Consider the following 25,982-nt stretch of genomic DNA (forward strand, 5'->3'; position numbering starts at 1 on the left):
TTGTCTGACTACAACTCAGTGAACACTGCAGTTAAAAGTCTTGCACATAACCACCATCAAACCACAACTTGTCATTTTCACACATCAGTTTTCATAAAGATGACAGACACTGTAACCTGTAGGCAGATGTGGTGTGAATTACTGAACTTTAGATGTGCTGGTCCAGAGCTAATAGCTAACTGTTCCTCTGCGTTTCATGTCTACTATAAACTAATGCATCATGAGAGTAGTATCAATGTTGTCATGTCACTTTAGAAGGAAAGCAATTGATTTCTCAGTGCCAAACTATTCCTGTATTCACCTAAAAGGGAAAAATATATTACAGATACATTTTTATCTATTTTTTAAACCTGGCAACTTAATAATTAAGTGTGAGGCAGTGCTATACACACAGGACCATAAAAAGAAATTTGTGTGAAAGTGAAAGTAAAATCCTAAAGGCACTGAATTGTTTTTCTTGTTTAATGTATGAAACAGAACTTGTACTGAATTTGTATATGCATTGTTTACAAAGAGCCACAATAAAGACATATTCTCCTCAGCATGAAACAGAGTCGCCTCCTGTAATTACACTGTATATTCTAATGTTGCAGTTAAACCAATAATCATCTCACCCAGCGCGTCTGCCTCCTGGTTACAGCCGATGTCCCTCAGTATCTCCTCAGCCACCCCGACGACTTTGGCCTCGGTAAAGGTAGAAACCATCACGTCTGCGATCTCTAAGCAGCTTTTACCCTCCACAGCTTTGCGTCTGATACGTGGCTCGGCCCTGCGGTCCATAAGCTGGTGGCGGAACTTGGCGAAGTTCGGGTCTGACAGATCCTCCAGTGTCTCCATTAAAATCGTTTTGATCGTTCTCCGGGGCATGTTGTGTTTAGACAGTGACGTGAAATGTCAGTTCAGACTCAGATCAGACGTATTTCCCGCCTGATATTTGCTGTAAAAGTCAAAATACAGGTAGAGGATTACAGGAAGCACGACAGGTTCAATGTCGCCGGAAAATGTAGGGATTTTCAGCTTCATCCATGATGAAAACAGGCGTAGGCTATGTAGGATTAAACAAATGTAGGTGGATTTTTACACTTCAAAGAAGAAACAGAAAAAAATAATCAAGGTAATATAAACACTCCCGTAACATTTCCCTCTAAGAATAAACAGCCTAGTTCGTTAGCTGCCGGAACCAGTCCACGTAGGCCTAACCTGTCTGGTATTCTTTCCTGCTAATTCACACATCTGTACGTTTTAAAGTGAATTTGTAATTTGTTATCTTACTTTACACAGACATGTGTTTGCACGTCTGTGTAAAGTTAAATAGAGTTCAACAGACTTGAATGCCTATACTATGCCATGGGCTAAAACCATAAATTTATGTATTTGTCCGTGTCCTCACATTGTGTCAGCTGGTACGATTGGCCAATACACTGACGACATAAAATACCATCGATCATCGATCAGTTCAAACTGAATTGAATAACCTATTGAACTGACACATGCAAATGCAGAATGTCACATTATTGCACATTATTTTCCTAATTATAAAGTATATTGCAAATTCAGTAACGAGGCTAAAAACTTCCACACCTGCTTTCATACACAAAGTCCACATCACATTCATTAATAAAGTTTATCTTATTTTATTACGAGGCGCGTCACCGCGGTCGCCACGCTGGACACGCATGCACCTCATGCTCCATCCATCTTATGGCAAGATAATTATTAGAATCAAAGTTATGACATCCTACAATATGTTTAGGGGAAATATTCAGGCAGCAGCTACACGTTGATTTTATAAACAGCTGCATTTAACCTGAGTTTAAGTTGATTAAATGGCTCAGCACCAATAAGCTACTTTTCAGTTTAAACCATAACATTATTCACATTCAAGTTTATTTTTGAGTTTTGCTTTTCCTTTAGTGTAGATATATCTAGATATATTTAGTAACATAAAGATAACTTAATATAACATGTTGAGAACCAGAAATACATATTTTAATATCTTTATAATAGGCCTACTAATGAAACAAGCAACATTAGGCATGGAATAAAAATACTTGTATGGACTAAGACTCTTCAAAAAAAAAAAAAATCTGTTATTTACATTTTATTTACACAAAACAATCATCACACAGGCTAACCCTTTCATAGTAAGATGCCTGAAATCATATGAGTGTATGCTCTTCTGATCAGCAACAGAGGTAGAAATGAGTTTTGTACTAAAAATATATAAATGCACAAAACTCTGAATATGGTTTATATAAACACCATTTACAAAATCAGTTCCTTCTTAGAACATATCAAAACATGGCAACATCTATATATTTATACTGTAGTGCTTAAAATGCCCTTGGCTTTAGTTATTTAGCCCTGAGTTTAAGGAGCTTTAGGTTTATAGGTCAGGAACTGGAAGACTTTCATTCAGGATAATGTATTATTCATGTAAAAGTAAAGTATTGTCTTTAAACCCTGACTGCATGATGAATTTACAAGGTTTTGATTACTTTTTCCCTGAAATTCAGTATCTATAAATTACAAGAACATCACCCCATGAAGATACTGCACTTCAGTCAGGGCTTAAAAAGGAAGTGTTCACTTTGTAGACTGTAGTACTCTGTTGAAATGTGCTCTCTGTTAATCAGCAGCACCAAGTGTCCAGGCACCTGCTCTCTACTGTGACGCCCATGTTTCACTGCTGTGCTCTGACGTCGCTGCTGTCGGCACCCCAGGGCACTGCCACGACTCTGTGTTCATAGGTAAAACATTCAAACTGGTCAGGACCTCCTGTGCTGTCTTTCCCAGCATGCCCTGCACATCACAGACAAAGCGGTAGACATAGCGTTTGCCAGCTGTCTTGTGGATGATGTTCTTGTGGTAGTAGTATCGCAGGCCACGGCTCAGCTTCTCATAGTTCATCTTAGGTTTGTTCTTGCACTGGCCCCAGCGCTTGGCCACCTATGGAATCAAAGAAAAAAAAACATTTAGAGTTGAACTGATGTGTGTTTATGTCTTGGAAAAACATTGAATAAATGCTCAGTTTTGTTCCTGATGCAACAATACCAATACAACAGTGTAAAAATACTCTATTACAATTAAGTTCTGCATTCAGGACAGTGAAGTGTACTTTAAGTATCAGAATAACAATAACTCTGCATTGTAGGTGACAAGGTGGAGCTAATTTGAACTACTTTATATTCAGTTGAGTTGTTGTGTTCAGTTCTCAATTGGGCAGGATGCTAAGAGTCATGTAGCAGCAGTGGCTCTAAACCAAAACACAATATTGTTTTACCTCTGTGGGGTCGGACATCTTAAACTCCCAGCCGTCTCCAGTCCAGGAGATGAAGGTACGACAGGCAGAGTCCAGAAGTAGCTCCAACAAAAACTGCCACAGCTGGATTGGACCAGAACCTGAAATAATAAATAAATGACCAATTTTGTAACAGAAGGCAAGTGGAGTTAGAATGGCAATGTATTGAAACCTCGGGGTTGGAGCCAATTCCAGCTAACACTGGGCGGCAGGTGGGATACACACTGGACAGATTGTCCATCACAGGACTGACACATAGAGCAAACACTAACATTAATACCGATGGACAATTTAGAGTTACCAATTAACCTAACTCGAATCTGGATGTCTTTGGTATGTGGGAGGAAGCCATAGTACATGGAGAAAAGCCATTCAGGCACCAAGAGTTTTACCTGGATAAGCTGACATTCCCGTCATTGGCCCCTCTGGCCTTTGGGGGGCTGTGTTTTTACGTTTGACCACACGAGGGCAGTACTGTTCTGAGGACTGATGGCTGGGGTTGGAAGGGCAGGAGGTTGGAGACGGGTGTGGTAATGGGACGGTGAAGCTAGGAGATGGGTATTCAGGCCAGAAGGACGAAGAGTGCCGCTGTCCATCAGAGTCATAGTAGTTCTGATCTGTCTCACCTGCAGGAAAGAATTACACACTGAATCAAAAAATCACTATCACAGAGATAGTGCTGTTAATATCAATATGGGAAATATTTTACTTTGTAATGTGTTTGGTCCTTTTCCAGTTAGAAAGGGGCTGTGGCTGCCCTCCACGGCGGGGCTGAACTGTCCATTCTGGGGCACCAGGTTTTGGTATGTCTGTGGAGACTCCTGGTATCCAGTTTGTGACTGATCTACTGTCAGGCCATCTGCTGATCAAAAAGACAGTTGGTCACAAAAAAGAAGTATAAAGAAGTATGTGACAAACAGCATGAGTGAGTTACAGGCTCACCTTGTTGATACGAGGCCCACCAGTTGAACTCTTGGTATGAGTCCAGGTTAAAGAGGGCAGTGTCGCTGGCACCCACTGAGGAAAAGTGAGCAAATATTGAGAGATGAGTAAAAATTGCAGAATATTGAATATAAGAATATATGACTCATTTGCAAATCAATGGGTGCGGTTTGTATTTTGAGGTATCACCTTTGGTGTCGTAAGAATGTGAAGCTTTTGGTGGCTCCTGGTAGCTGCTTTCTGCTGGATACTGCTGCTGTCCAGGTGCTTTACTGTCTAACAGAAAAGACAGGTCTTCACCAGGGTAGTCTGGAGGAGGAGGAGGATGGAGTCAGTGAATGATGATGAGGGCAAGCTAAAGGCACAGTTCATGCTTGTAAAGGACCATACCAGTGATTTCTTTCTCTATGTTGCCTACTTTACATTAACGTGTACTATTTCCCAATGCAAACTTTTTTAAAAAATTGATGTCTGGATTATACAGCATGGTATGAAGTTTCATTTGGAGACACTTTCCACCAGTTTTAATAAATTTTTGTTCAAAGAATTTAATGCATTTAGGTGTTTAAGGGAAAGTGTCAATTGCTGCACAACAACATCTTTAACACAATGATTACTGTTTGTCTTTATTTGATTTTGTGAGTCTAAAATTTTGAATGTTGGAACATCAATGAATGCAGGAAGATCTGGCTTCTGCTCGCAGCTAAATTACAATATAACGATAATAAAAACATTTCAAGCTAGTTTCAAATCTCTGCAAATTGATTTTCTTATTCTATGAAATAAAACTGTCATAAAAGTAGTAAATTAACGTAAATATGTGAATGCACAATCATTGGTATGGTCCTTTGAGCAGGAGGTTAATGGCAGCTCAGCAGAAAGTCTTTCAGAGAGGAAAGATGTGATGAAGTAAGTTAGACTCAACAGTTTGTCAGCTGACACAAGAAAAAGCCATTTGTTTACTGTCGAATCAGCACCAGGCACTCAAGCCCATCCACTTCAGTTTTTTTGTTTTTTTTTTTTTTTCAACTCAATGGACGGAGGCTGCTATGAGAAGGAAACAAGGGAGGGAGGGGGAGGAAGTGAGTGGAGGAAACGCTGGTGGAGGGAGTGTGACAGAGTAGTGATGGAGAGATGGGCAGGGGGGACTCTAAATCTGTTGGAGGGGGAAGTCTGGAGGAAAGGATTAGGGAGGACAGAGAGGGGAGTGCAATATGGAGGCTGTCTTTATCCTGACCACCCTGTCTTTGCCTTCCTCAGGCCATTCAAGCATTTACACACACACACACAGCAGAACCTCATTCTCCTGACACTGCCCTGAGTTTGAGTGAGAACCCTGGTGTCAAGGTCTCATTGAGAAAGCTCTGACAGATGTGATGATACTGTCTGTGAGACCATTTCCCCTGTCCTTCAGCTGCTCATGTTCAGAGGAAACAGAGCACACAAACCTTAAAAAAACACTTTATCCTCATATCTGTCTGGGCTGCTCATCACTGAGTGTCTAAAATCTATACCAGGACAAAAGTCACAGTGTTTGAGGTGTGCTGGAGACTCACGGATTCAAGTGATTCTCCAAACTCACCATAAGATGCAAAGTCAAAGCCAGCTGGCACTTCCTGCGTCCTGAAGTCTTCTGTGTAATATCCAGTCTGGCAAATCTCCATCTGTGATCAAGCAGTCATGTGATTAAAGCTTGATTATCACTGATCATCATCACTGATCAGTATCTAGAGACACAAATCATGACAACCATAGACCTCCTAAAGGGCCCCACTGACCCCCCATTATACACTGAGGCTTCATGTTTCCCCAGACAAACAGAAAGCAGCAAGGAGATCAGAACAGAAATGACCGATTGATTATTTGAAACAGAAAATTGTCAACAATCTTGATAACTGATTGTCTTAAGCCATTTAAACAAAGAATAAAGCAAAAAAGTAAATAGTACCAGCTGCTCAAATTCAATTATTTAACTATTGTATTGTTCTGACTTTTCCATGTCAATCAATTATTAAAGGAAAATAAAACTCAGACATAAAAAATAAATGTTAGTTGAGACTAACAGTTTTCTCTTAGCATTAATGAATTGAGATAGTAACTTGATCAAATACAAGCTGAACAGAAACTAGAACAGCTGATGCCTTAGATCAAACTTTTTAACACAATGTTGATACAAGAACAAAACCACAACACTCAGGATGGAGAAGATGTGATTAATCAAATTATGTAGACCCATATGATAAGAAGCAAGTCAGGGACTTTTGGGCCTTCAGGGGGTCTGGGCCCCTGGGCAGTTGCATGTTTTACCCAACTGATAATCCAGTCCTGGTAACAAATGTCAATGAGAAACAACAACAAAAAAGTCTTGTATTTTATAATATCATGTAGCAAAAAAGTCACAGTGGAAAAGCCACAGACAGTAACTTCTGGTTAAACACCCATTTTGTTTACAAAATGTCAGAAGTTCGTGAAAAAGTCCATCATATTTCACAGAGCTCAATGTGAGTAGCTTAAACGTCCAGTCCCATCAAATCGCAGCTGTTTTTAAACACATATACCTAAATGTACCTTTATTCAGTGTCATTAAAGATCACCTATAGCCTGGATGTTATGAATGAAAGCGCAGGCTTTTCTAATTTTCCACATAAGAGGGAAAAGATGAAGGCTAATTCACCTGAACACCCACCTTTACTCTGGAGTCTTTGCTGTCTGTGTTTCTGTCTCCGGCTCTGATGACAGTGTCCCAGTACATCTCTTTTTCCCCTTCTCTCCTTTTTGCTCGCTCTTTTTCTACAGGCTTCCGTACAACCGAGTGGCCGGTGTGCGCTCGGACCAGTCCCGTTATAACCGCAGCCCGGAGGAGAGGGAGGGGCGCGCCCCCGCCGTGCGTCGTGACCAGCAGCTCGAGCGTTTGTTTAACACAACGTGACGTCAAACGCCCCCCCCCCCCCCCCACACACACACACTCCACTCCACATTTCCCCCTAGCAACCACCAAGCATTCATTCATAAAAAGGCCAAAGACATTTTATACAGTAAACTCCAACCGAAGCAATATTTGTTAATAGTAAAAATGGGGATAAAAAAGAGGGAAAATGCCAAAAAAATACTGTTTAAGTGACCCCTGCAGCAAACACACATTGGGCTTCGTTTTATTTTTATTTTAGGAACTTTAGAAAACAGAAAATATAAACACTAGATGGGTTTATTGTGGCCAGTGCCACATTGAAATTACATGGATAGTCTAACAGAAACCTCAAAATTAATCAACTAGTTCAAGAAACACAGGCTGAAGCTTATTAGACCTCAAACTCATTAAACTGCCTAAACCTTTGTACCTTCCACAGTTTTTCTATGATGACAGAAACACTGCATTAACATATGAGTTAAGTCAGTTTGCTGCAAGGGCTGTAGGCCTATTTCTTTTTTCCACATTTACCATTAATGTGTACATATACTTATAAACATAAATATAAGCTAGAACACACCTTAACTTAAAAGTCTTACATTACCACAGTCACTAAATCTCTAATTGGAACAATTATAGTGATCCTGTACTAAACAGCACAATGTTGACTCACATGTCTATATAAATAAAACTCTACATTCACTTCACCTACATTTGGCCTTGTTTTTTTTTTCTGTCATTTTAGATAACAGCGTCTGTCTTCACTAATCAACAGGAAAGAAAATGTAAGTAAGGCTATTTGCATGTTGCCCTTCCCTAAGTATGACAAATAGAACAAAACAACTAGAAGTAAAACGATTAGTAAATTAATAATAATGAGAAAAAATAGGCAGCAGATTGATCAATAATGTAAATAACTAGCTCTGGACATTTCTCACTAGTTTCTGCGCCCACACCAAATAATGGATGGAGCAAATGAATTGATAATCAAAATTAGCTGCTGCCCTAAAGGGGATATAGCTATTCTCCTAAAATCTACTATAACATAATAAACATTTTACATGAGATACAGCGCAGAGCACTTTATATCATATAAACCTACTGAGAGGTAGGCTATTGGTTATCGATTTCCTATTACTAAGGACACTTATGAAGTTTAATCTGTGTGTATTATATGGAGGATGAAATCTGAAAGAACTACGGGAATGCTGATTACATGGATGAATAATTGGCAGCCGTGTATTTTTATTCTGTCACTGAATGGCCTTAACATACTTCAGAGCTGCGGTCATTCTGATTGTCTGACAGGCGGGTCCGAATAACTGAGCCATAGTTTGGGTGGGGACGAAGTGCAGGCTTTTGAAATCAGAGCATTGCCAGTTGGTTTTTTAATGAGGTGGGAGGAAGAAAAAAAAAATCTCTGTATCTTTAGAAACCATTCGACAAAACAATGGTCCGTAAAAAACACCCAAGTAGTCGCTGAAGAAAGTCTGAAATCACAGCGTGAGTGGCTGCAGCAGATAAGGCCGAGCCCAGGGCCTTGTGTAAACAAACATCTCTGCTATTCTCCTCTCTCACACACACACACACACACACACACACACACACACACACACACACACACAAGCAGTGCCAGGAGCTCCATCTGGAAAAGTGGAGCCGGGTGAAATCGTGCGCGTCGGTGAGTCGTGATTGGGAGCCCCACCTCAAGACAAGGACACAACGGGATAAAGTTACACAACAGCACATAAAGTGATTAACAACCGTCTGCAGTAAACGATCAGCTCAGGAATCCACCTAGAATAATCACACCGTGGGTCAGCAAGAAAAAGGCACCAGATCCGCCACAAACTTAAATAATAAATAAAAAGAAACGTTTTATGGCTGTCAGGAGGATGAAAATTCATTGTTTAATCAACAATATAAGTCGATAATACTAATAATAATACTTTAACACTCAGCTCGTTCCTGTGCCCAGTTATTTACCCCTTATACTCCAATAATATTATTCATCAGGCCTTTGTGTAAGTAGCAATATCACACTGATGACAGCAGCAAGTAATGTATGTACTTGTTATACAGAAAACTACTACTACTGTCCGTAGAAAGTATTATTTGGTTAGTGAAACATTAAACAGTGTTTTACATCAATTTAATCAATTTTAAGTAACAGCATTTACTAACCTAATACACTGCGAATTATAAATATTATCTGGATTTGCTTATAATAACTTTATCTGCCAAGTAGATATGTAATAGTTACATTTAGTGCAGTAAAAATGATCTTTACTCTGAAATGCAGTGATGTAGCTTATTAAAATGAACAGACTCAAGTGAACTATGTCAGTAAATTTATGACTGTTTATTTTGTACAGAATTTAAAGAGACATCTTTTGGTTTGGACTTTTAGATCTGTGGATACAGGATTTGAGGGCTGATCTCAGGGAAATATAAAAATGAGACGCAGCATCTCAGGCAATGATTAGCTGTTTTAAAGAAACATGATTTTACTCATCAAAGTCTGTTTACAGACTTGGAGAATAAAACTACATAGCAATCATTTTTATAGCATAATTCATACGAGAAGCTCAACATACTTGACCTTAAACATAATTACCAGAATAAAATGAACAGGTGTGAAAAGAGTTAGAGCCTTTTCTGCATCATACCTGATGATTCTGATGATGTGATATACCTTGAGGCGGTGTCAGTTGGGGCTGAAGGCAAGTTTGAAAATGAGATAAATCTGGGGAGTTTAAAAGATGTGAGATTTGCAGGCCTCTGTGGTCCACCTCCCATCTCTGTGAGTCACTGCTGAATCTGTGATCAGACTGTGGTTGAGCTATGTAGCCAAATGCAGATGCCATGCTGGTTTTGACAAGAAAGAATAAAAAAAGATGATATATCTGATTATGCTTCATCAATTTTGATCTTTTAAAAACCTCTATTTTCAGTCAGTGTTAGAAACGTGAGGTATTTAAAAAGTGTGATGCTCCTTTAGGGTACTAATATACTGAGTGGGACATTTTCCAGTCTAATAAAATGCTATAGTGGGCAATGCAAACCATTTCTAGATCTGGATTCAGATTCCTGCCCATCAGACAGTGCCATTAGGGAGGCATCCATCGTCTATATGATACCAACCCCAAACATACCAGCAGAGTCATGAAAAGCTATAACTACAGAAAAGAAGACCAAGGAGGCCTGTGACACGTTTGATCCCAACATCATGGAGTCAGTCTGGGATTAGATGTAGACAGAAAAGGAACCGTGGCCGGTTTTTCACAACTTATCTGCTAAGTACCTTAAAAAACTGTGCACAGTGGGAGAACCAGTGATAAGGCTCTCACTGATAATTGACATTAACTGATAAAATCTACTCATGGCATTATTTTTCAGAGTCCTAAATTCTTTACTTCCAACTTTATGTTATGTACTTCTTTATGTTTGCATCACAGTATGGTCTGTGTGTTCAATAATGATTTTATAGGAGAACAGAGTCTTACAAAAACATACCATAATGTTGAAAAGGCCTGTGTGCTCACTTTAGGCAGGATTTTTATATGAAATTATCTTTAACACAGTCATAACCAAATGAAATTAGCAAAAAGACACTTCTGATCAAATTCTGGGATTACATGCTCATAACTAAATGATGGTTATGGTAAAGTGACTACACTTGGTAGAAAGCAGCTAAACGAATAAACTGGGTGGTGATTTCTGGTTTTTAGTTCTTTAATCACGACTTTTCCAAACATTCCCCATTGAACAACTGATCAGCCTGTGTACTTCTATTTTTGTCAGCAAAGGAAATCTTGACAACGGTCCCCAACATGGGACAGAAACATGCAAAGGCAAAAATAAATGAAAACAAATATGTTTCCTGCACCTCTGCTACAGTGAATGTTGTGACATCAAGCTTTTTATACCTGCAGGTAAAAACTCCAATGTACTCCAAGCACGAACATTTTCAACAGAACCACAAAAGTTATTTTGGTTCTATCGCTTTAAGGACATTCAGTAAGTCGAGGTCTTTTTCATTTTCATAGTGACTCAATTAATAACTAAATATGTTTTCAAAAATTACAAATATACATGCTTTGACTTCAGATTCCTGTGTCCTGGAATGTTAAGTCCAATATTTACGCGTTAAACACACAATAGTTTTGTTTTTTGAGAAGTCAGTGGTTTCATGAGAAGCAGCTTCGTGTTTTCAGTGAGAAGTGACTTCCCAATTTAGAGAGAGAGCGAGAGCGAGAGAGAGAGAGAGAGAGAGAGAGAAAGAGAAAGGGGAGGGGGGGGGGGGTGAAAAAAAACCTGCCATCCGGTTATGGTCTGTGAGCAAAAAATTGTAACTGCAATGGTTTGCGCCATAGAGTCAATGCTCCAGTGCATGAATTGAAGTGAGGTTAGAAGGCTAAATTAGCGGTAACATTTACTAAAAGACTAAATGACAAAGACTGCAAGGCTGCTGCAATGGACTGTCCGATAAAGGTAGGTGTTAGATTTGTTTTTAACGCTGCTGCTGGTGGTGATCATGACAGGCGGCCACCCACACCAGCCCTGTCTGCTGAGTGAGAGAGTCAAGGCGGTGATGCGAGCTCCCCACTCTTTCCTTCTTGTACAAAATTTCCTCTTCCTTCCCGTTCGTGGTTGTATGTCGGCTCTATAATAACACAACTAACCACTACATCTTTACACTCAGATAAAAACACTAATTGGTGGCCGGTTACACGCGTAAAAGACGCGTTCCAAACGCACGCGTTTCGTTTTTTTTGTAATTGCTCTGTTTAATCGCGCTAATCTCTCTCTATCCACGGGACCGTAAAACAACAGCAAAAATAACGCATGGAGAGCGAAATTACTGAATTCTTAGCGGGCTGGCAGACGTGGCTTTTCTTTAAAGAAGATTAAGTCAGTGAAGGGATATGGGACTTCATTGGTGCGCACAAGGCAGGTGTCTCTGAAGGCGCCATGGATGAATTTGGATGAGAGCCCCTTTCAAAGAGCAGGAGGACCCATTTCCATCAGATGACTGGTATTTCAAATTTCACATTATTACAGTGACACCTGTTCATCTTCTCGTGTAGACCACAATACCGTTATGTTTTTTTTTTAAATAAGAAATGCAGAAACAGAGGCCTTCATGTCAGGAATCCAAACCCAGCAGCACCGTTTAATGAAGTGTACAATGAAGATGATTATTGCGCGTTTAAGGCAGACATTTTTTATTTGCTCATGTGGACCACAAACATGGAAATTCATGTTTGGTTTTAACGAAAATCTTCTTACATGGAAAACTTAGCTTGCAAGATATTTATATTTTTTATTTCTGCAACAAAGCATTCCTGTAACCATTTGACGACATGCTAATAGCGACATTTCTAACTCGTCAAAAATGTTTCATTAAAATGAATTACTCAAGATTTCAGCCAAAATTCATGTCGGAAGTTTGTAAAACTAAAAAGGGCGTTTGAAAATTGGCCTGGGGAGTTTGAGGAACAATAGATTCTACTAATTTCTCTCTTGTTTCGTTTCCAGCAAATATTTAAAGGCTATAGTTTTATCTTGCAGCATTTTTAATACTAAAACAGACGCGCAAGTTTCGTTATTTTCGCTGTGCCATAAGATAAATTAGGGTGAAAGGAGATTATATCGAAGACGTCGATAATCAATCGATCTTTTAAAAGATATTTTATTTCTTAATTTAGCTGTAGGCCTCACGCTGTTTAAATGCCAGTATTGATAGTGGAGTTTTCGTTGCTAAAACGCAGCCTGCTCATTAACTCATCCAGATAATTCTTCTCTTGAACTCGGGAGCAGGTTGTGTTTGAGGTTATTTTAAGTATAATTTATAGCTGCAAACGGGAGCACTTGTCAGGTGCTGTTATCTGAACTCAGCAGGCTTCCTGTCTCAAACCTCAGACTTTCCGCACATATTTCCGCTCCCTGGACCAGAAAAAAATCAAAAAGGCAACAAAGCCTTGCCAGAAAGAAACTAAGTGGACAACTGAAGCGTTGCGGTGTTTTAACTCTACATTGTCCACGCAGACAGGCCTGGAGCTGGAAAGAAACTGGCCTGGCTCTGTGTTTGCGGCCTACAGAGACCTGCGTGGTGCCGCGCTCCGAGCTGTGAAAACCGCACCATTGTTTGTTTAGCACAAAGCGCAGCTGCTCAGGCCTTTGCAAAATCAGCTTGACTTAACTTTTACTTCTGCTTTCTGCCACTTGCCTCAGACTTGGCAAAGACTAAGGGCTGCGTCTTTGCACAACTTGCTCCCTGACCCGTTATTCAAGGATACACCTTATTCTTATCAATTTAAATGTGCCCCTAAAATCACTCTTAACAGGAGCGCACACGCATTTCACGGTTAAAATTGACCTCAAGTATCTTTTGTGGTATAGTCAAATGTAAACGTGCAGAATAAAAAAACAAAACACTTTCATTTTCTATAAACACAACGAAAAACAGACACACAACCCATCATCAAGCTGCAGTGCATTTATGCACCACCACCAAAATAAAAGCCTATGACCAAACATCTACAAACACACTCCACATTATTTGGTGCATTCAAGGGACTTAAACACAGCGCTGCTTGGAGCTTGAGCCACTGATTGTCAACAATTTTGGTCAATAATAAACAAAAATCCATTTAATAAACGCAGCCATGTCTTCCTGCTGATTCTTGTGTTAAGTTGTATACATCCATATGTTGTGACCAGTATATGAATATTTTTTATTCAGCTGGAGATATAAAATGAGCCATTTATCCAAAAGAAAAAAAGAAAAGTTTAGATACTCATCTCAAAAAACAAAGAAAAGTCTCCTAATCATTGTCCAACGTCTCAGATTTACCAGAGCTGGGAACCTATGATTTTAGGAATCAGACATACAAGGTCTGTTTCTGACTCATAACATGAGCAGTAGCTAATATCTAATTCACAGTGTTGTAACATCCTTTCTAAAAAATCTACCAAAAACGACTTAAGATAGAAACAAAATTAGAGCTGGAGTCAAACATAATACTGTTGTACTTGAGATTTTGCCTTTTTAATACAGTGTGTCCCGTGAATCTGAAATGTTTTTTTTTTTTTTTTTTTTAGAGATAGAAGTATGAACGTTCATGTTGTAAACGCGCTCGCGGTTTGGGCAAGACTGCATGATGCAACCCATAAAGCTGCTGACTTGAAGCCATGTCAAAAGTTTCCATGCAGGACTTCATGATTGTGCTCTCACAGCGAGTGAAGTGGCTGAAGTATCTACTGTCAAACTGATCAGAACCAGTGTCAATTTTAGGACACGGGGTGTAAGGCAGCATGAGCCTCAAGAAGGTCATGTTTTTAAAAGTTGTTTTGTGTCACTGAGCAACAGGCTGAAACACACTCAGGCAGGAAGTCAGTTGTGGTATTAGCGGTCAGGCCGCATTTTGGTATATTTGTATGTGTGTGCAGAGGGAGAGAGAGAGGGAGAGAGCACGAGATAAAGAAAGAGCGGGAGTGTGTGTTTGTGGCTGTGATAGCTCAAAGTACTGCTGAAAACTGAATGTGATGAGCGGCTCTGATCCATGATAGTATCAATAGTTTTGAGTGTAGAGCACAAAAAATACAGAAAATCATCTTTAACCACAAAGTACAACTGTTGATGACAGCTTGCTGTGGCACCTTGCTTTATCCTGCTTTCAGCCAACTGTTTCACTTCTGCACAGAGTAAAGAGGCTCTGAAGCCACTCAGTGTGTCAGAGGAAGGCTGGGGGAAAGAGGGCAACACAACAGAAGTAAAAACAAAGCCATTTCTTCTGAAGAAGAAAACAGACAGTGTGGTCAAAAGAAAGCTGAGTAGGACATTTATACAGAGCACTCAAGTTTAAACAAAGACACAGCCTGTGTCATTTAGAGCCATAAAATAATCATTTTTTAACCACTTCCAACATTTCAAGGGACATTCCACTCAATAACACATTTCACGAGTATCACGACATGAATGCACCAGTGTAAAACGTTTCATGGCTCCAGAGGGAGCTGCAAGAAATCTGATAACCACCTCACATGATGATTCTCGAGTCCACATCAGCTCTGTCTGAGGACTAGTTTGCAAATCAAAAAAAAACTGGGGGTGTGGAGTTAGGAAGAGGTGAGTTTAACAGACTAGCATGAGCCTCATTTCTGCTTCAGGCTACATTAGCTGCTACTAGTATTGCACACACAATTTCCAAAAAAAACTCTTACTAGGTGAGTTGCATTGTGGGTAAGGTATGTGGGCCAGTTTTTTTTTTACAAGGATTAAAAAATGTTTCTGGTTCTGTTGTTGAAGAGGGAAGTCAGGCCTCAGGATCCTCAGGAGCCCAGAGCTAAACAATTTAATTTACATAACATTTTCTGTTTATATTAGGGTGAAGAAATCAGGAAAGATTTATTTATATGACTAAATATTCATCAGATGTAAATGTTTTGTGTGTGCTTGTTTAAAAAAAGGCGTTTACTACATAGCAGCAACTATGCACCATGCTGCAGCAGCAGCAGGTTGCTGAAATCCCACACACATTGCTGACTTCTGTATCAGTTACTCTGCAGCTCGAGGAAATGCCAACTGTGTGCCATGCATTAGGATGCGGTTAACAATGCTCAGGCAAGAGCTGTGCTAAAAAAAAACATAAAGGCAAAAAAAGTAAAGAAAAACAATGCAAAGGCGGCACTTCAATCAAGGCTTCACTCTTTTTGTTGTCTGTTGAAGCCGACCCCCCTCTCCTCCCCTGATTATAGGCCTGTAGGATTGTTTTCCAGCTTTAAAATGACCCACATTTTTACACTGTGTCCCCCACCTCCACCATTTCCTCTCCCTTGGCCTGTGCCAAAAGGTTCCTCTGCACATGGCGGCCAGGTTTCCTGTAGGCCACTGAAAAAGCACAGCACTGACGTACAAGGCACAAAGACAATGCACAACTCCTCTAAACAAACACCCATGCGCACCCACTTAGACTGCTGTGGTTGCATCACACGTGCACACGCTTAATTCGAGCAGCAGAAAGAACAGGTCCGGTGTTTGCCCTGCCAAGTGCGTGGGATGCAAGTGCCATCTCTGGGTGGTTTTGGGGCCTCAGTGTAGATGCTGAACACAGGAAGACTGACTTAAATCTCAATTAGACTCCACCTTGAGCTAACACCCCTCCCCCCGCAACCCCAATCCTAACGACAAAATAAAACTGCGGTTAAAGTTACTGATGTTCTTTCAGATTAGACAGCCTCCTGACTGACTTCACACTATCTCTGCAGTTAACTTGCCATTTCACTCCCGGGTGTCTGTCTTAGTGATATGACACGGCCATCACTCAGACTGTTTAGATTGAACATACATTTTAGGATTTAATAGGGAATTTTAAGAAATTTTAACAGGTATATTTTGAGGTAGTAGTACATGTTTAGCCTGAAGACTAGAAAAGAAATGCTGAGAACAGAGAATTGCCATTTTAAATATTAACTAGTAAAAATGTGGTGTACTGCTAAAGCAAAGAGGTTTTTTGTACAAACTGATTTCTTTTCACATTTAAACAACACAAAACTGGGAGGAGCAAATGTTTAGGTAGCTCTAAATATTCCATGAATTGGGAAAATATTAATTTCATTTTGAAAACTTGTTCTTAGTCTTGACATTTCAGGGATCTTTTAAAAATCATTAAGCTTTTCTTCTGTTTTGCTGCTGCTGAGTATTTTAAAAAAGTACAATATATGAGATACAATTTCCTATAATTACTGTTTGTATTTGTGTGTAGTCTTTTTATAGATTCATAAAGTTTAATTAGAAAAAAAAAACATTTTGTCCTTTAAGTTTTTTTTCTCCACTAGCAGAGTTTTTAAATGGAAATCTGTCTCCACCTGTGTCCCGTCTCTAGAGAGAGTTTTTGTACTTTGGCAGCTCTTATGTTTTATTTCTCATCACAGCTACTAAAGCATCTTAGGTGGAATGAAAAAGTTTCCACAGGTTGTGGCCCAGCACATTAACAGCAGACACTGACCGCTGCTGCTCTATTGGACAGGAAGCGCTGTCCGTGGTGAGTGAGGAGCAGTCCTTATTCGAGCCATCCTACCCCGCAGCCCCGGCCATGCACATGAAGACTGAGATGACGTCGCCGGGCGGGTTCAGTCAGGCCTCCAAGCAGAGTCCCGAGCCCACTGAGTCGGAGTGGGTGGGGTCAGTGGCACAAAACTCTGGGAAAAGAGGCGATCACGTCAAAGGAACCAGGTGAGTCAGGACTGGCTGTGGCCACAGGGGAGCACAGGTTCCCAGATTATCTGACTGTAGCTTTGTTACCGTCCATGGTAACAATGAGGGTTTTTCCAGACCCTAAAAAAAATATTTGTTTATCGTTTACTCACCAAATACAATTTGCAAGTTGGTAGCGTGACCCAAATAAAAGGTCTGAGTACTTCTTCCATCACTGCTGCATGGCAGGTTTTATTCAGAGATTCCTCATGTATAAACAGAAAATTCTCTTAATGGTTTTTGAACTCAAGTGGTAACAGCTGACAGTTGCTGGCTGTAAATATTCTAGTAATGACCAAACTTGAAGCTAATGTGTGTCATGCAATTCATTTCAATTTAGTGAAAGTCAACAGGGCTTACTAGTCTAAGTTAGAACTACTTAACAACAGGCTTACGCTCTATAGGTTCTTCACATGCTGCTGAGAAACAGGCTAAATTTATAAGCCATCAACTACAGATATTAGTAAACACTACAAGTGGAAACACACCCAGCTGAAACTGTGAAATCTACAGGCAATGGCCAGTGATTACCAGCCACAGCAATAAACATCTCAACATTTGAAATGAGGAGTTGTTACAGCTACATAAGTGGAAGTCGACTCAATTTGGATAATATTTCCAAGCTTTATTAAAGTATTTTAATGATCAAAGTACTCAACACCTTACACTGTTTTCTCCTCTGTCCATTTCAGCCGTGAGTCTCCTGTCGACTGCAGCGTCACCAAACGCTCCAGACACATGAGCAACGACGGGGCCCCAATGCAGTACCAGGCTTCGTACCCGGAGCCTCGAGTCAGCCCCCAGACTGCCACCCCGCCGAGCAGCACCACTGAGGAGAAAAGGGTCATCGTGCCGGCAGGTGAGCTGACTCACTCGCATAAGACCATCCCTGTCACAAGACTGTTTCCCAAGAACTGGCACACACTGAGTTGACTTATGCAACCTCCATAACTGAATCAGAAATGGGCAAAGCATGTTTGTGAATCTCACCCTTCTTCCGCAAACTACTGCTACCACCAACTCCTACTCTCCAGTCCAAAAGCTGTCTGTCTGAGCATGATACTGCGTATGTAATAAATGCTATTTCAAAAGTGTGAAGCCTAAAGTTTAAATTTAGTACTCACAACTGTGATATTAACATGAGAGAGAACAAACAGGAATAGATGCATGATGAGCTAGTATGCACATTTTCATTTCGAATCATTCTGCTTCCCTTTTCAACCTTGTAATGGAAATAAGTGTAAGTAACTTAACAACAGGCAGTAGCTACATCTAAAATTACATTACTGATACTAATTATTACTGATGATTCCTCGGTGCCACAGAGCTCATTGCCTAAAAAAAAAAAAAAAAAAAATTAAAAACACACTGAGGAGCCTGTTACGGTGGCTGCCATGTGCTTTCATTACTATGAACAAAGACATTTTTTTTTGTTAACTCAATCTCAATCCCACATAAACATCAGGCAGTTTAATGTTTGCTAAAACCTAATCCCCAGCTGTTTTAGGAAGTTATTAAGCCTCACATTTTTCTGACCCTTTTTACACAATTATATCTTCAGTAGTCACAAAGGGACGTTGGGGTAAGTGCTTCGGGCACTTTGGGGAAGTCTAAAGGTTCTGAGAGACTTGAAACATTCCTGGTTTTGGTATTTTTGTCAGATTTGCTGACAATATGAAAAATATACAAAATTGCTAGACCTACCTGTAAAAAACAGAATACTAATATCCTTCAAATGGATGTGTGATGTGTTTTACAGACATCCGTGGTTACAAAGACTTGTTTTTGGCCACATTTGCACCTGTGGTTTCAGCAGAGCAAAATGTTGTTTCATCACATTCGATCTACAACATCTTGTTGAATGTTCACCCTGATGCCTAAATAAAGGCAGCTGATTTCCATGTTTCTCTGCGGAGGAAAATCACTGACTTGGGGTTGAAACGATGTGTCATTACCATCCCAGCAGTCGCAGTCAAGGTTTAGACAACCAACTGTACTTGACTATCTCGTCCTCGCTATGAATCACAAGTCCAGCCACCTAAAAACTAACCTGATGGCATGAATTCTATTCTCTGTTTTGCACAGTTCCCATACAGTTACTATCCTGAGACTCATTAAATGAGTACATTCAAAGCGGCATGTTTTAGTGAGTCAGTGTCTGGAGGGGCACCACTTCAGAGAGGTGCAGTGAACGATTAAAAACAGAGAAAACTCCAACAAGCTTCATCAATGAGTCACCAGCACCAAGTTCTTCTGGTCTATAATACACGGATATTGTATCATGGCAGTATGTGTTAAACAGGCACAATCAGGATTTGAGGGTGTGGTGATTTCTGCTCAAAACGAAGGGTCCTGTCTAATATTACTGGCAATTCAGAGCGCAGTCATTGTTTGCTACTGGAAATGACCCTACCTTCCTTAGCTAGATCAGTAATATATTTTAACACTGTGCCAAAACATCAAGATCAATTTTTAAAAAAATCAAAATTAAGTTTTTATTAAAAGGTTATAAACCCAATTTTTGCAAAAAACATAATATGGAAATAATGATGAAATAAGCACAATACCTATAACCAGGATATGTGAGAGAAATTAGGGTGATGAGGTTTTTTTTAAAACCAAGAGTGAGGATTCATAACTTGTAAAGGCGAAGCAACATACATCCTTAGATGCAACCTGCAAAAGTCAAACCAAGAATTTCTAGTTATTTACATTCTACCACTAAATGCTGAATTTTCTTAAAATAACCATAACACATTAATCATACTATAGTTACTAAGACCAAGAGAGAACTACATTCCAAATAAATTTCATATTTATATTGATGAAAACGCATCTCCATGTAACAAAAGTTTTAAAAACATTGAATGCAACAAACTGTGTTCCACACATCTAAAATAAAAGCAGCTACAAACCAAACATCTGCTTTCACAAAGTGGTTGTTGCACCCATTTTATAATCGGTAACAAAATCACCAGTATCACAACTGGTACAGATATCTAAGTCATTTCCGGTGTTAATCAGCTTTTTCATGTCCTACCAAAAAAATCATATAGAAGTCAAGGCTTTTTCACACCTCTTCTGTATGACACACCTATGTACATTGTTCTTTTTAAAGATCATTTATGAGACATGTTTTTCATTGTTAATGTTCAACTGTCTCTTACATAATTGAAACATCTGCTGTTAGTATGTGTACTGAACTGCTGTTGATCTCATAACTGGTTGAAATGTCAAAGTCATTTTCGTATAGTCTATACATTGAAGATAACCACAGAGAAAAAAAAAGTTAAAACACCCTTTTAGTGTCAAACTCAGCACTTAATGTACAGAACATCATTCTGCAAGTAAAGTAACTAATAAGCAAAACACATTTTTAGTGGTGCATTAAGTATTTGCACAGGAAATCAATTGTATAAATGCTATCAGTATCATTTCTGATCATTTCTCTATGACTCTACCTGTTCCTCCTATAACTTCCTGTTTGACTATTTAACCATCAAAACCAGAACAGCATTTATCTAATTATCTACTCTTTTAAAAAAAAAAAAAAAAAAAAGAGCAGCTATCTAACAAAGTGAGAGGCCTTCCTATAAATCAGTGTTTTTTTCCTGATCAAGTCTATGCCTCTGGCCTCTCTCTACCCTCTCATGCCAGATCCTGAGGTTTGGACACAGGACCATGTCCGGCAGTGGCTGGACTGGGCCATCAAGGAGTATGTCCTGGAGGAGGTGGATGTTATGCTGTTCCAGTCACTGGATGGCAAGGCCTTGTGCAAGATGACCAAGGACGACATGATGCGCCTCACATCAGCCTACAACGCAGACATCCTGCTCTCGCACCTCAATTACCTCCGGCAGAGTAAGGCTCGCCTCACATCCAAGATATCTCCCTCAGTTGCTAATAATCATTTTTGATTCAAATTTTCACAATCTTAATGTTCTTCATTGTTTTATGGCCCAAAGTTTTACAGAAATCAAAAGAAAATTTGGGGAATTATAAAGTAATGACGACAAATTTTAAGACAAAAAAAAAAAATTTATGCTGCAGCCTCTTACATGTGAAGATATGCTGCTTTTTCCTTGCATTACACATATTTAGTTTGAACAACTGTGACTACTGTTTTAGATCTTGATGGCACTTGCTCCATTACTTATCACTTTGTAGTGTTTGTCTTTATAGTGTCTGAAGCAGCTGCACTTCAGCTTCTGCAAATCACTGGGTATTTAAAAAATCATTTCAAGATAGAATGAAATTAGCATTTATCAGTTTTAATAGAGGTCTGACAGTCACCATGTTCAAGTCAAGCTTTCAAGGTAATGCAGGATGCTAACAAAATGACTGCAACACAATACATAAGAGAGCAATTCTGCCCAAGTGTGACTGAATTTCACTGCATCTATGTTAAAAAGAAGATCAAAAGATAATTCTGGCTTTTCTTGTCTTTGCTCCAGGCAGCCCGACATTCTCCTACTCCACAACTCCCACAAACACCACACCTCCGCAGCAACCCAGACTACAGGTGAAAGCAGGTGAGATCCTCTGTTCTTCTCAATATCCGTTTTATTTTAAAACACCAGGACAACTTATGTTTTCAAATCAGCTTCTTGCTACAGTATGAGCATTAGGCTACATAAGCACAGTGTTTTAGTCAGATTAGCTGAACCGTTAACTGCTAAACTCATAATAAATAAGAAACAAGGCTATTTTTTGTACCATTTTTGCTTCTATGCTTTAACATTAGACCCAGTTTAGACAGGATGTTAGGGTGGGACATGCTGTGAAATGGCACCATTAGTAATCAGGTTTTTATAGCAGCAAAAAGCAAAAAAAAAAAAAAAAAAAAAAAAAGAGGTCATAACAACACATATGTAGCAGAGAAATAAAGGGGGAGTTGTGAGTTTTCTCAGGTGATGGTGCTTGTAGCTGGTAATGGAAGGTAATGAGACTTCAGTGTAATTTCTTCTTATAAACTGATGAATCAATACCAAGTATTTACAGACATTTCATATTTCACTGGTAAAACTTGTAATGTAGCACTTTTAGGCTGTTGCTTTAATAATTTTACTTAATATAAATGTCTTCCAACACTACCCAAAAAGGCGAAATAGTCCAACTTCACTCCATTACAGCTTACTCAGCATATTTCAAATGTAAGAAAATATATTTTCTCTTTCCATTTTTGTTTCAGTGGTTCATGTTAAACTGCTAACATTTCCCTGATGGTCACACTTTTGACAGTGGTTTGACTGCGTCTGGGTGTGAAATCAGAACTCAGAATTCAGGGTCACAAAAGAGCCATGACGAAAACTACTTGAATGATTTAGGGGTTTAAAAATAATGTGTTGAGTTTCAGTACCATGACTCTTACCATGTTAAGAGTCTAAAAGGCTCCTTGGCCATAACACTGGCCTCAGTTGACAAAAACTTTGAGTCCAAAACTCAACAGCCAGTTTCAGACAGGAAACAGCTGCATCAGTACAGGAAATGTGGGGTACGGGTCTGGCTCCTGGGACACAATTCACAATTTGGTGGCAACAGAGGTGGCCTGAACAAAAGAATGCTCACTGAAGAAACTGTGGGTCATCCACAGACCACCAAATCAGACCACCTGACCTGTCACACTGTCCTTTTCAAAGCCTTGTGTGCCATGTGCCTGTCAATGTCTCATATCATCCTTGTCTTTTGTGTGTGTGTGCGTGTGTGTAGAGAACAGCTATGATGAGATCAGCCGCAGAAACAGCTGGCAGGCAAACACCATGACTGCAGTGCCTAAAGGTGTGACAGAATCATATGAAACCAACGATCATGACAAATTTTTCATGCATGAAACTATTGGGTTTGCAACAAATGGGATTCAAAACTAGCTCACATCTGATGTTCAAACTATTTCACATAAAACCTTTTTTTCCTTTTGGGTTTGTAGGTTCTCCCATGGAGCATCAACACAACAGAGTTACAGAGCCTACTCCAAGAATTGTGCAAGGTAGAAACATACAAATATTATATTCAAACCCTTGGATCTTTAAGAGGAGAGGATGCTCAAACTTCAGACAGGTTCAATTATGAGCAGATATTTAAACAGGACTAAGAGTCTATAGTGATACTAGCAGCTCTGAGAGACTTTGCTTTGAGCTAAATGCTAATATGCAAGCAATCACAATGCTACAGTAACATGTTGACGCTAGGCAGGTATATTGTGTATTATGTTTCTCATCTTAGAGTGCTGGGATGCCAATAATTTGCTTAAAAGCACCTGAGGCTAATTGTAATTAGTTTTTAGTACTGAACAAACAAAGGATTCGATGACAATCTGACCGAACAGTGGTGATAGCTCACTCAAACAGAAAAGTCAACATCATGGGGTCCTAAAAGAAAACTCAGCAAAGTCATCAGGAATCATCCTGTGGGGACCATGAACACCTGCATTTCATTCTGGATCAAAGTGATTGGCTGTCAGACATTATCATTTATGCAGCAATGAGCTTTAAAAATGCACAATTAGTCTGAATATTCACTGTCACGGAGCACAGCACAAGACCTGATTTCAATATTGTGCTTGCTTCAAAATGCACGTGATGTCAAACAGGTTTTAACTACTTTAAAAGACTAATACTAAACTTTGGATAAAACTGAACAATTTACCTGAATTTCATTTCAAGGATTAATAGAGTTTATCTTGTCTCTTGTTAAGGCTCAAAAGATTATTTAACATCTAAAAATCATGTGCTTTTTCTTCTTTACAGACCCATATCAGACATTAGGGCCCATTAGCAGTCGACTAGCCAACCCAGGTAAGAATCTAAACCGCTGCAAGACAAATGAGCAAGAGTGACACAAATGAGGCCTTTACACTGTCTGCTTTGGCAACATAAGAGAAAAGGCCACAAGGGCTGGCACACATGCACTTACTTTCCAAAAATGAAGTAAACATCAAGCAACACCTGTTATGCCAGCAGAATTGCAACATGCTTACACTAAGATGAAATCTGGCTTCCCTCTCACCAAAATGACTGTTTGCCCTGCTGTTTCCTCACAGAAGGCCAAGCCCTCAGCTCACCCAAGAACCGAACAGGCAAACAAAGCCCATTCAAGCCCCCTGACCCCAGCGCTCACAGGCCTGTGGGTAGGTTGTCTGTCATTTCCTCCAAGTCACACAGTGAAAAGGTCACATTTGGTGAAAAAAAAAAAAAAAAGACAAGTGTGATATGTCCAAAAAACTGCACTTTGTCAAAAAAATAAATTAATTAAAAAAAACAAACTAGAAGCTGTCCATGGTCCTGGAATAACTGGATGAATCAACAAGTTGTAAAGTTTCTTCTGCACTTTATTCTAAACTTTAACGTTAAAATTAGGGTCTACTTGGTGTTAGCGCCTTGATCTTTACCCTACACCCTTCAAAATGTTCCTGTATTAATAGTTTAAAAAATAAAATCCTACACACAAATACTTCTCTCAGATAAAACTGGTCAGTTTTGTACATTTTTTCCCTTGCTTTTGCAGTACTTTTTTTAAAGCCGTTTTTCATTTCTCCTCCCAGGTTCAGGCCAGATCCAGCTCTGGCAGTTCCTGCTGGAGCTGCTGTCCGACAGCAACAACGCAAGCATCATCACATGGGAAGGGACCAATGGAGAGTTCAAGATGACTGACCCTGATGAGGTGGCCAAGCGCTGGGGCGAACGCAAGAGCAAACCCAACATGAACTACGACAAGCTGAGCCGCGCACTGCGCTATTACTACGACAAGAACATCATGACAAAGGTGCATGGCAAGCGCTACGCCTACAAATTTGACTTCCAAGGCATCTCGCAGGCCCACCAGAACCACGCTGCAGAAAGTGGGCTTAAATACCAGACTGACATGTCTTACGTCCAACCCTACCACAGCCACCAGCCCAAAATGAACTTCATGAGTGGTCATCCGGCACCTATGCCCGTCTCCCCTGGCAACTTTTTTGCCCCTCCATCGACGTACTGGAACTCCCCCAGCAGTCCAATCTACCCTGGGTCAGCCATGACCAGACATCCCACTACTCATTCCCACCTGAACGCATACTACTGAAGACTATGCATTTCACACCTGAACAGGATAGCATGGGAGAGGAAACCAGGTGTGTTAAATTATATATGCACACTGCATCCAGGATGAACCTGTCTGTCCCATTCCTTAAGAATGGACAAAACATGAGGGTAAATGAACTCTGTGGTGAAAGGATTTGTATTGTACTCTTCCAAGATTTTCTGAATATACTGATGACAACATATTAACTGTTATTCAGTTGTTATGAAACCAAGTTTTCTTTTCATTTGTAAGTACCTTGTTTGTTACTGTTGTAAAGACAGACATCATACTCTATAATGTTATGAGTAACATACTGCTCTTTTCACTTCACAGGTCAAAAATGCAGTTATGTCAATGACCTGACATTTGTAAAAGAGAAACTGTACAGAATGATTTGTCATGTAGCAATATAACATTTACTCAATGTAAAGCTAATAAATGATGCTTGTACCTGAAAATGAACTCGTGTTGTATGAATTCGGAGGTTTTTTCATCTTTTTGTTAACTGA

The 25,982-nt window shown here is 39.7% G+C and overlaps 2 protein-coding genes across 6 annotated transcripts; one reads left to right on the forward strand and one right to left on the reverse strand.

Moving 5' to 3' along the window:
* Positions 1-2,125: 2,125 nt before the first annotated feature.
* On the reverse strand, positions 2,126-7,057 carry etsrp (ETS1-related protein). Of its 3 annotated transcripts, none has more exons than XM_026317212.1 (8): positions 6,930-7,057; positions 5,826-5,907; positions 4,433-4,519; positions 4,244-4,318; positions 4,011-4,163; positions 3,694-3,927; positions 3,284-3,402; positions 2,126-2,949 (listed from the first exon to the last, which is right to left on the reverse strand). In XM_026317212.1, exons 1-8 carry the CDS (start codon positions 6,993-6,995, stop codon positions 2,665-2,667), a joined length of 1,101 nt encoding a protein of 366 aa, XP_026172997.1. In that variant the 5' UTR covers positions 6,996-7,057; the 3' UTR covers positions 2,126-2,664. The 3 variants fall into 3 exon arrangements, with proteins under 3 accessions (XP_026172997.1, XP_026172995.1, XP_026172996.1); XM_026317210.1 differs by having other exon boundaries at positions 4,433-4,552; XM_026317211.2 differs by having other exon boundaries at positions 2,127-2,949; positions 4,011-4,160; positions 4,433-4,552.
* A 4,415-nt stretch (positions 7,058-11,472) lies between these two features.
* On the forward strand, positions 11,473-25,931 carry fli1rs (Fli-1 proto-oncogene, ETS transcription factor-related sequence). Of its 3 annotated transcripts, none has more exons than XM_026316839.2 (10): positions 11,474-11,645; positions 17,186-17,391; positions 18,105-18,271; positions 21,070-21,273; positions 21,867-21,944; positions 23,122-23,190; positions 23,339-23,398; positions 24,159-24,206; positions 24,452-24,538; positions 24,953-25,931. In XM_026316839.2, exons 1-10 carry the CDS (start codon positions 11,628-11,630, stop codon positions 25,471-25,473), a joined length of 1,458 nt encoding a protein of 485 aa, XP_026172624.1. In that variant the 5' UTR covers positions 11,474-11,627; the 3' UTR covers positions 25,474-25,931. The 3 variants fall into 3 exon arrangements, with proteins under 3 accessions (XP_026172626.1, XP_026172624.1, XP_026172625.1); XM_026316840.2 differs by lacking the exon at positions 11,474-11,645 and adding an exon at positions 11,744-12,189; XM_026316841.2 differs by lacking the exon at positions 24,452-24,538 and having other exon boundaries at positions 11,473-11,645.
* Positions 25,932-25,982: the final 51 nt, after the last annotated feature.

This window comes from Mastacembelus armatus, chromosome 16 (assembly GCF_900324485.2).
Source record: "Mastacembelus armatus chromosome 16, fMasArm1.2, whole genome shotgun sequence".
Classification (NCBI taxonomy): Eukaryota; Metazoa; Chordata; class Actinopteri; order Synbranchiformes; family Mastacembelidae; genus Mastacembelus; species Mastacembelus armatus.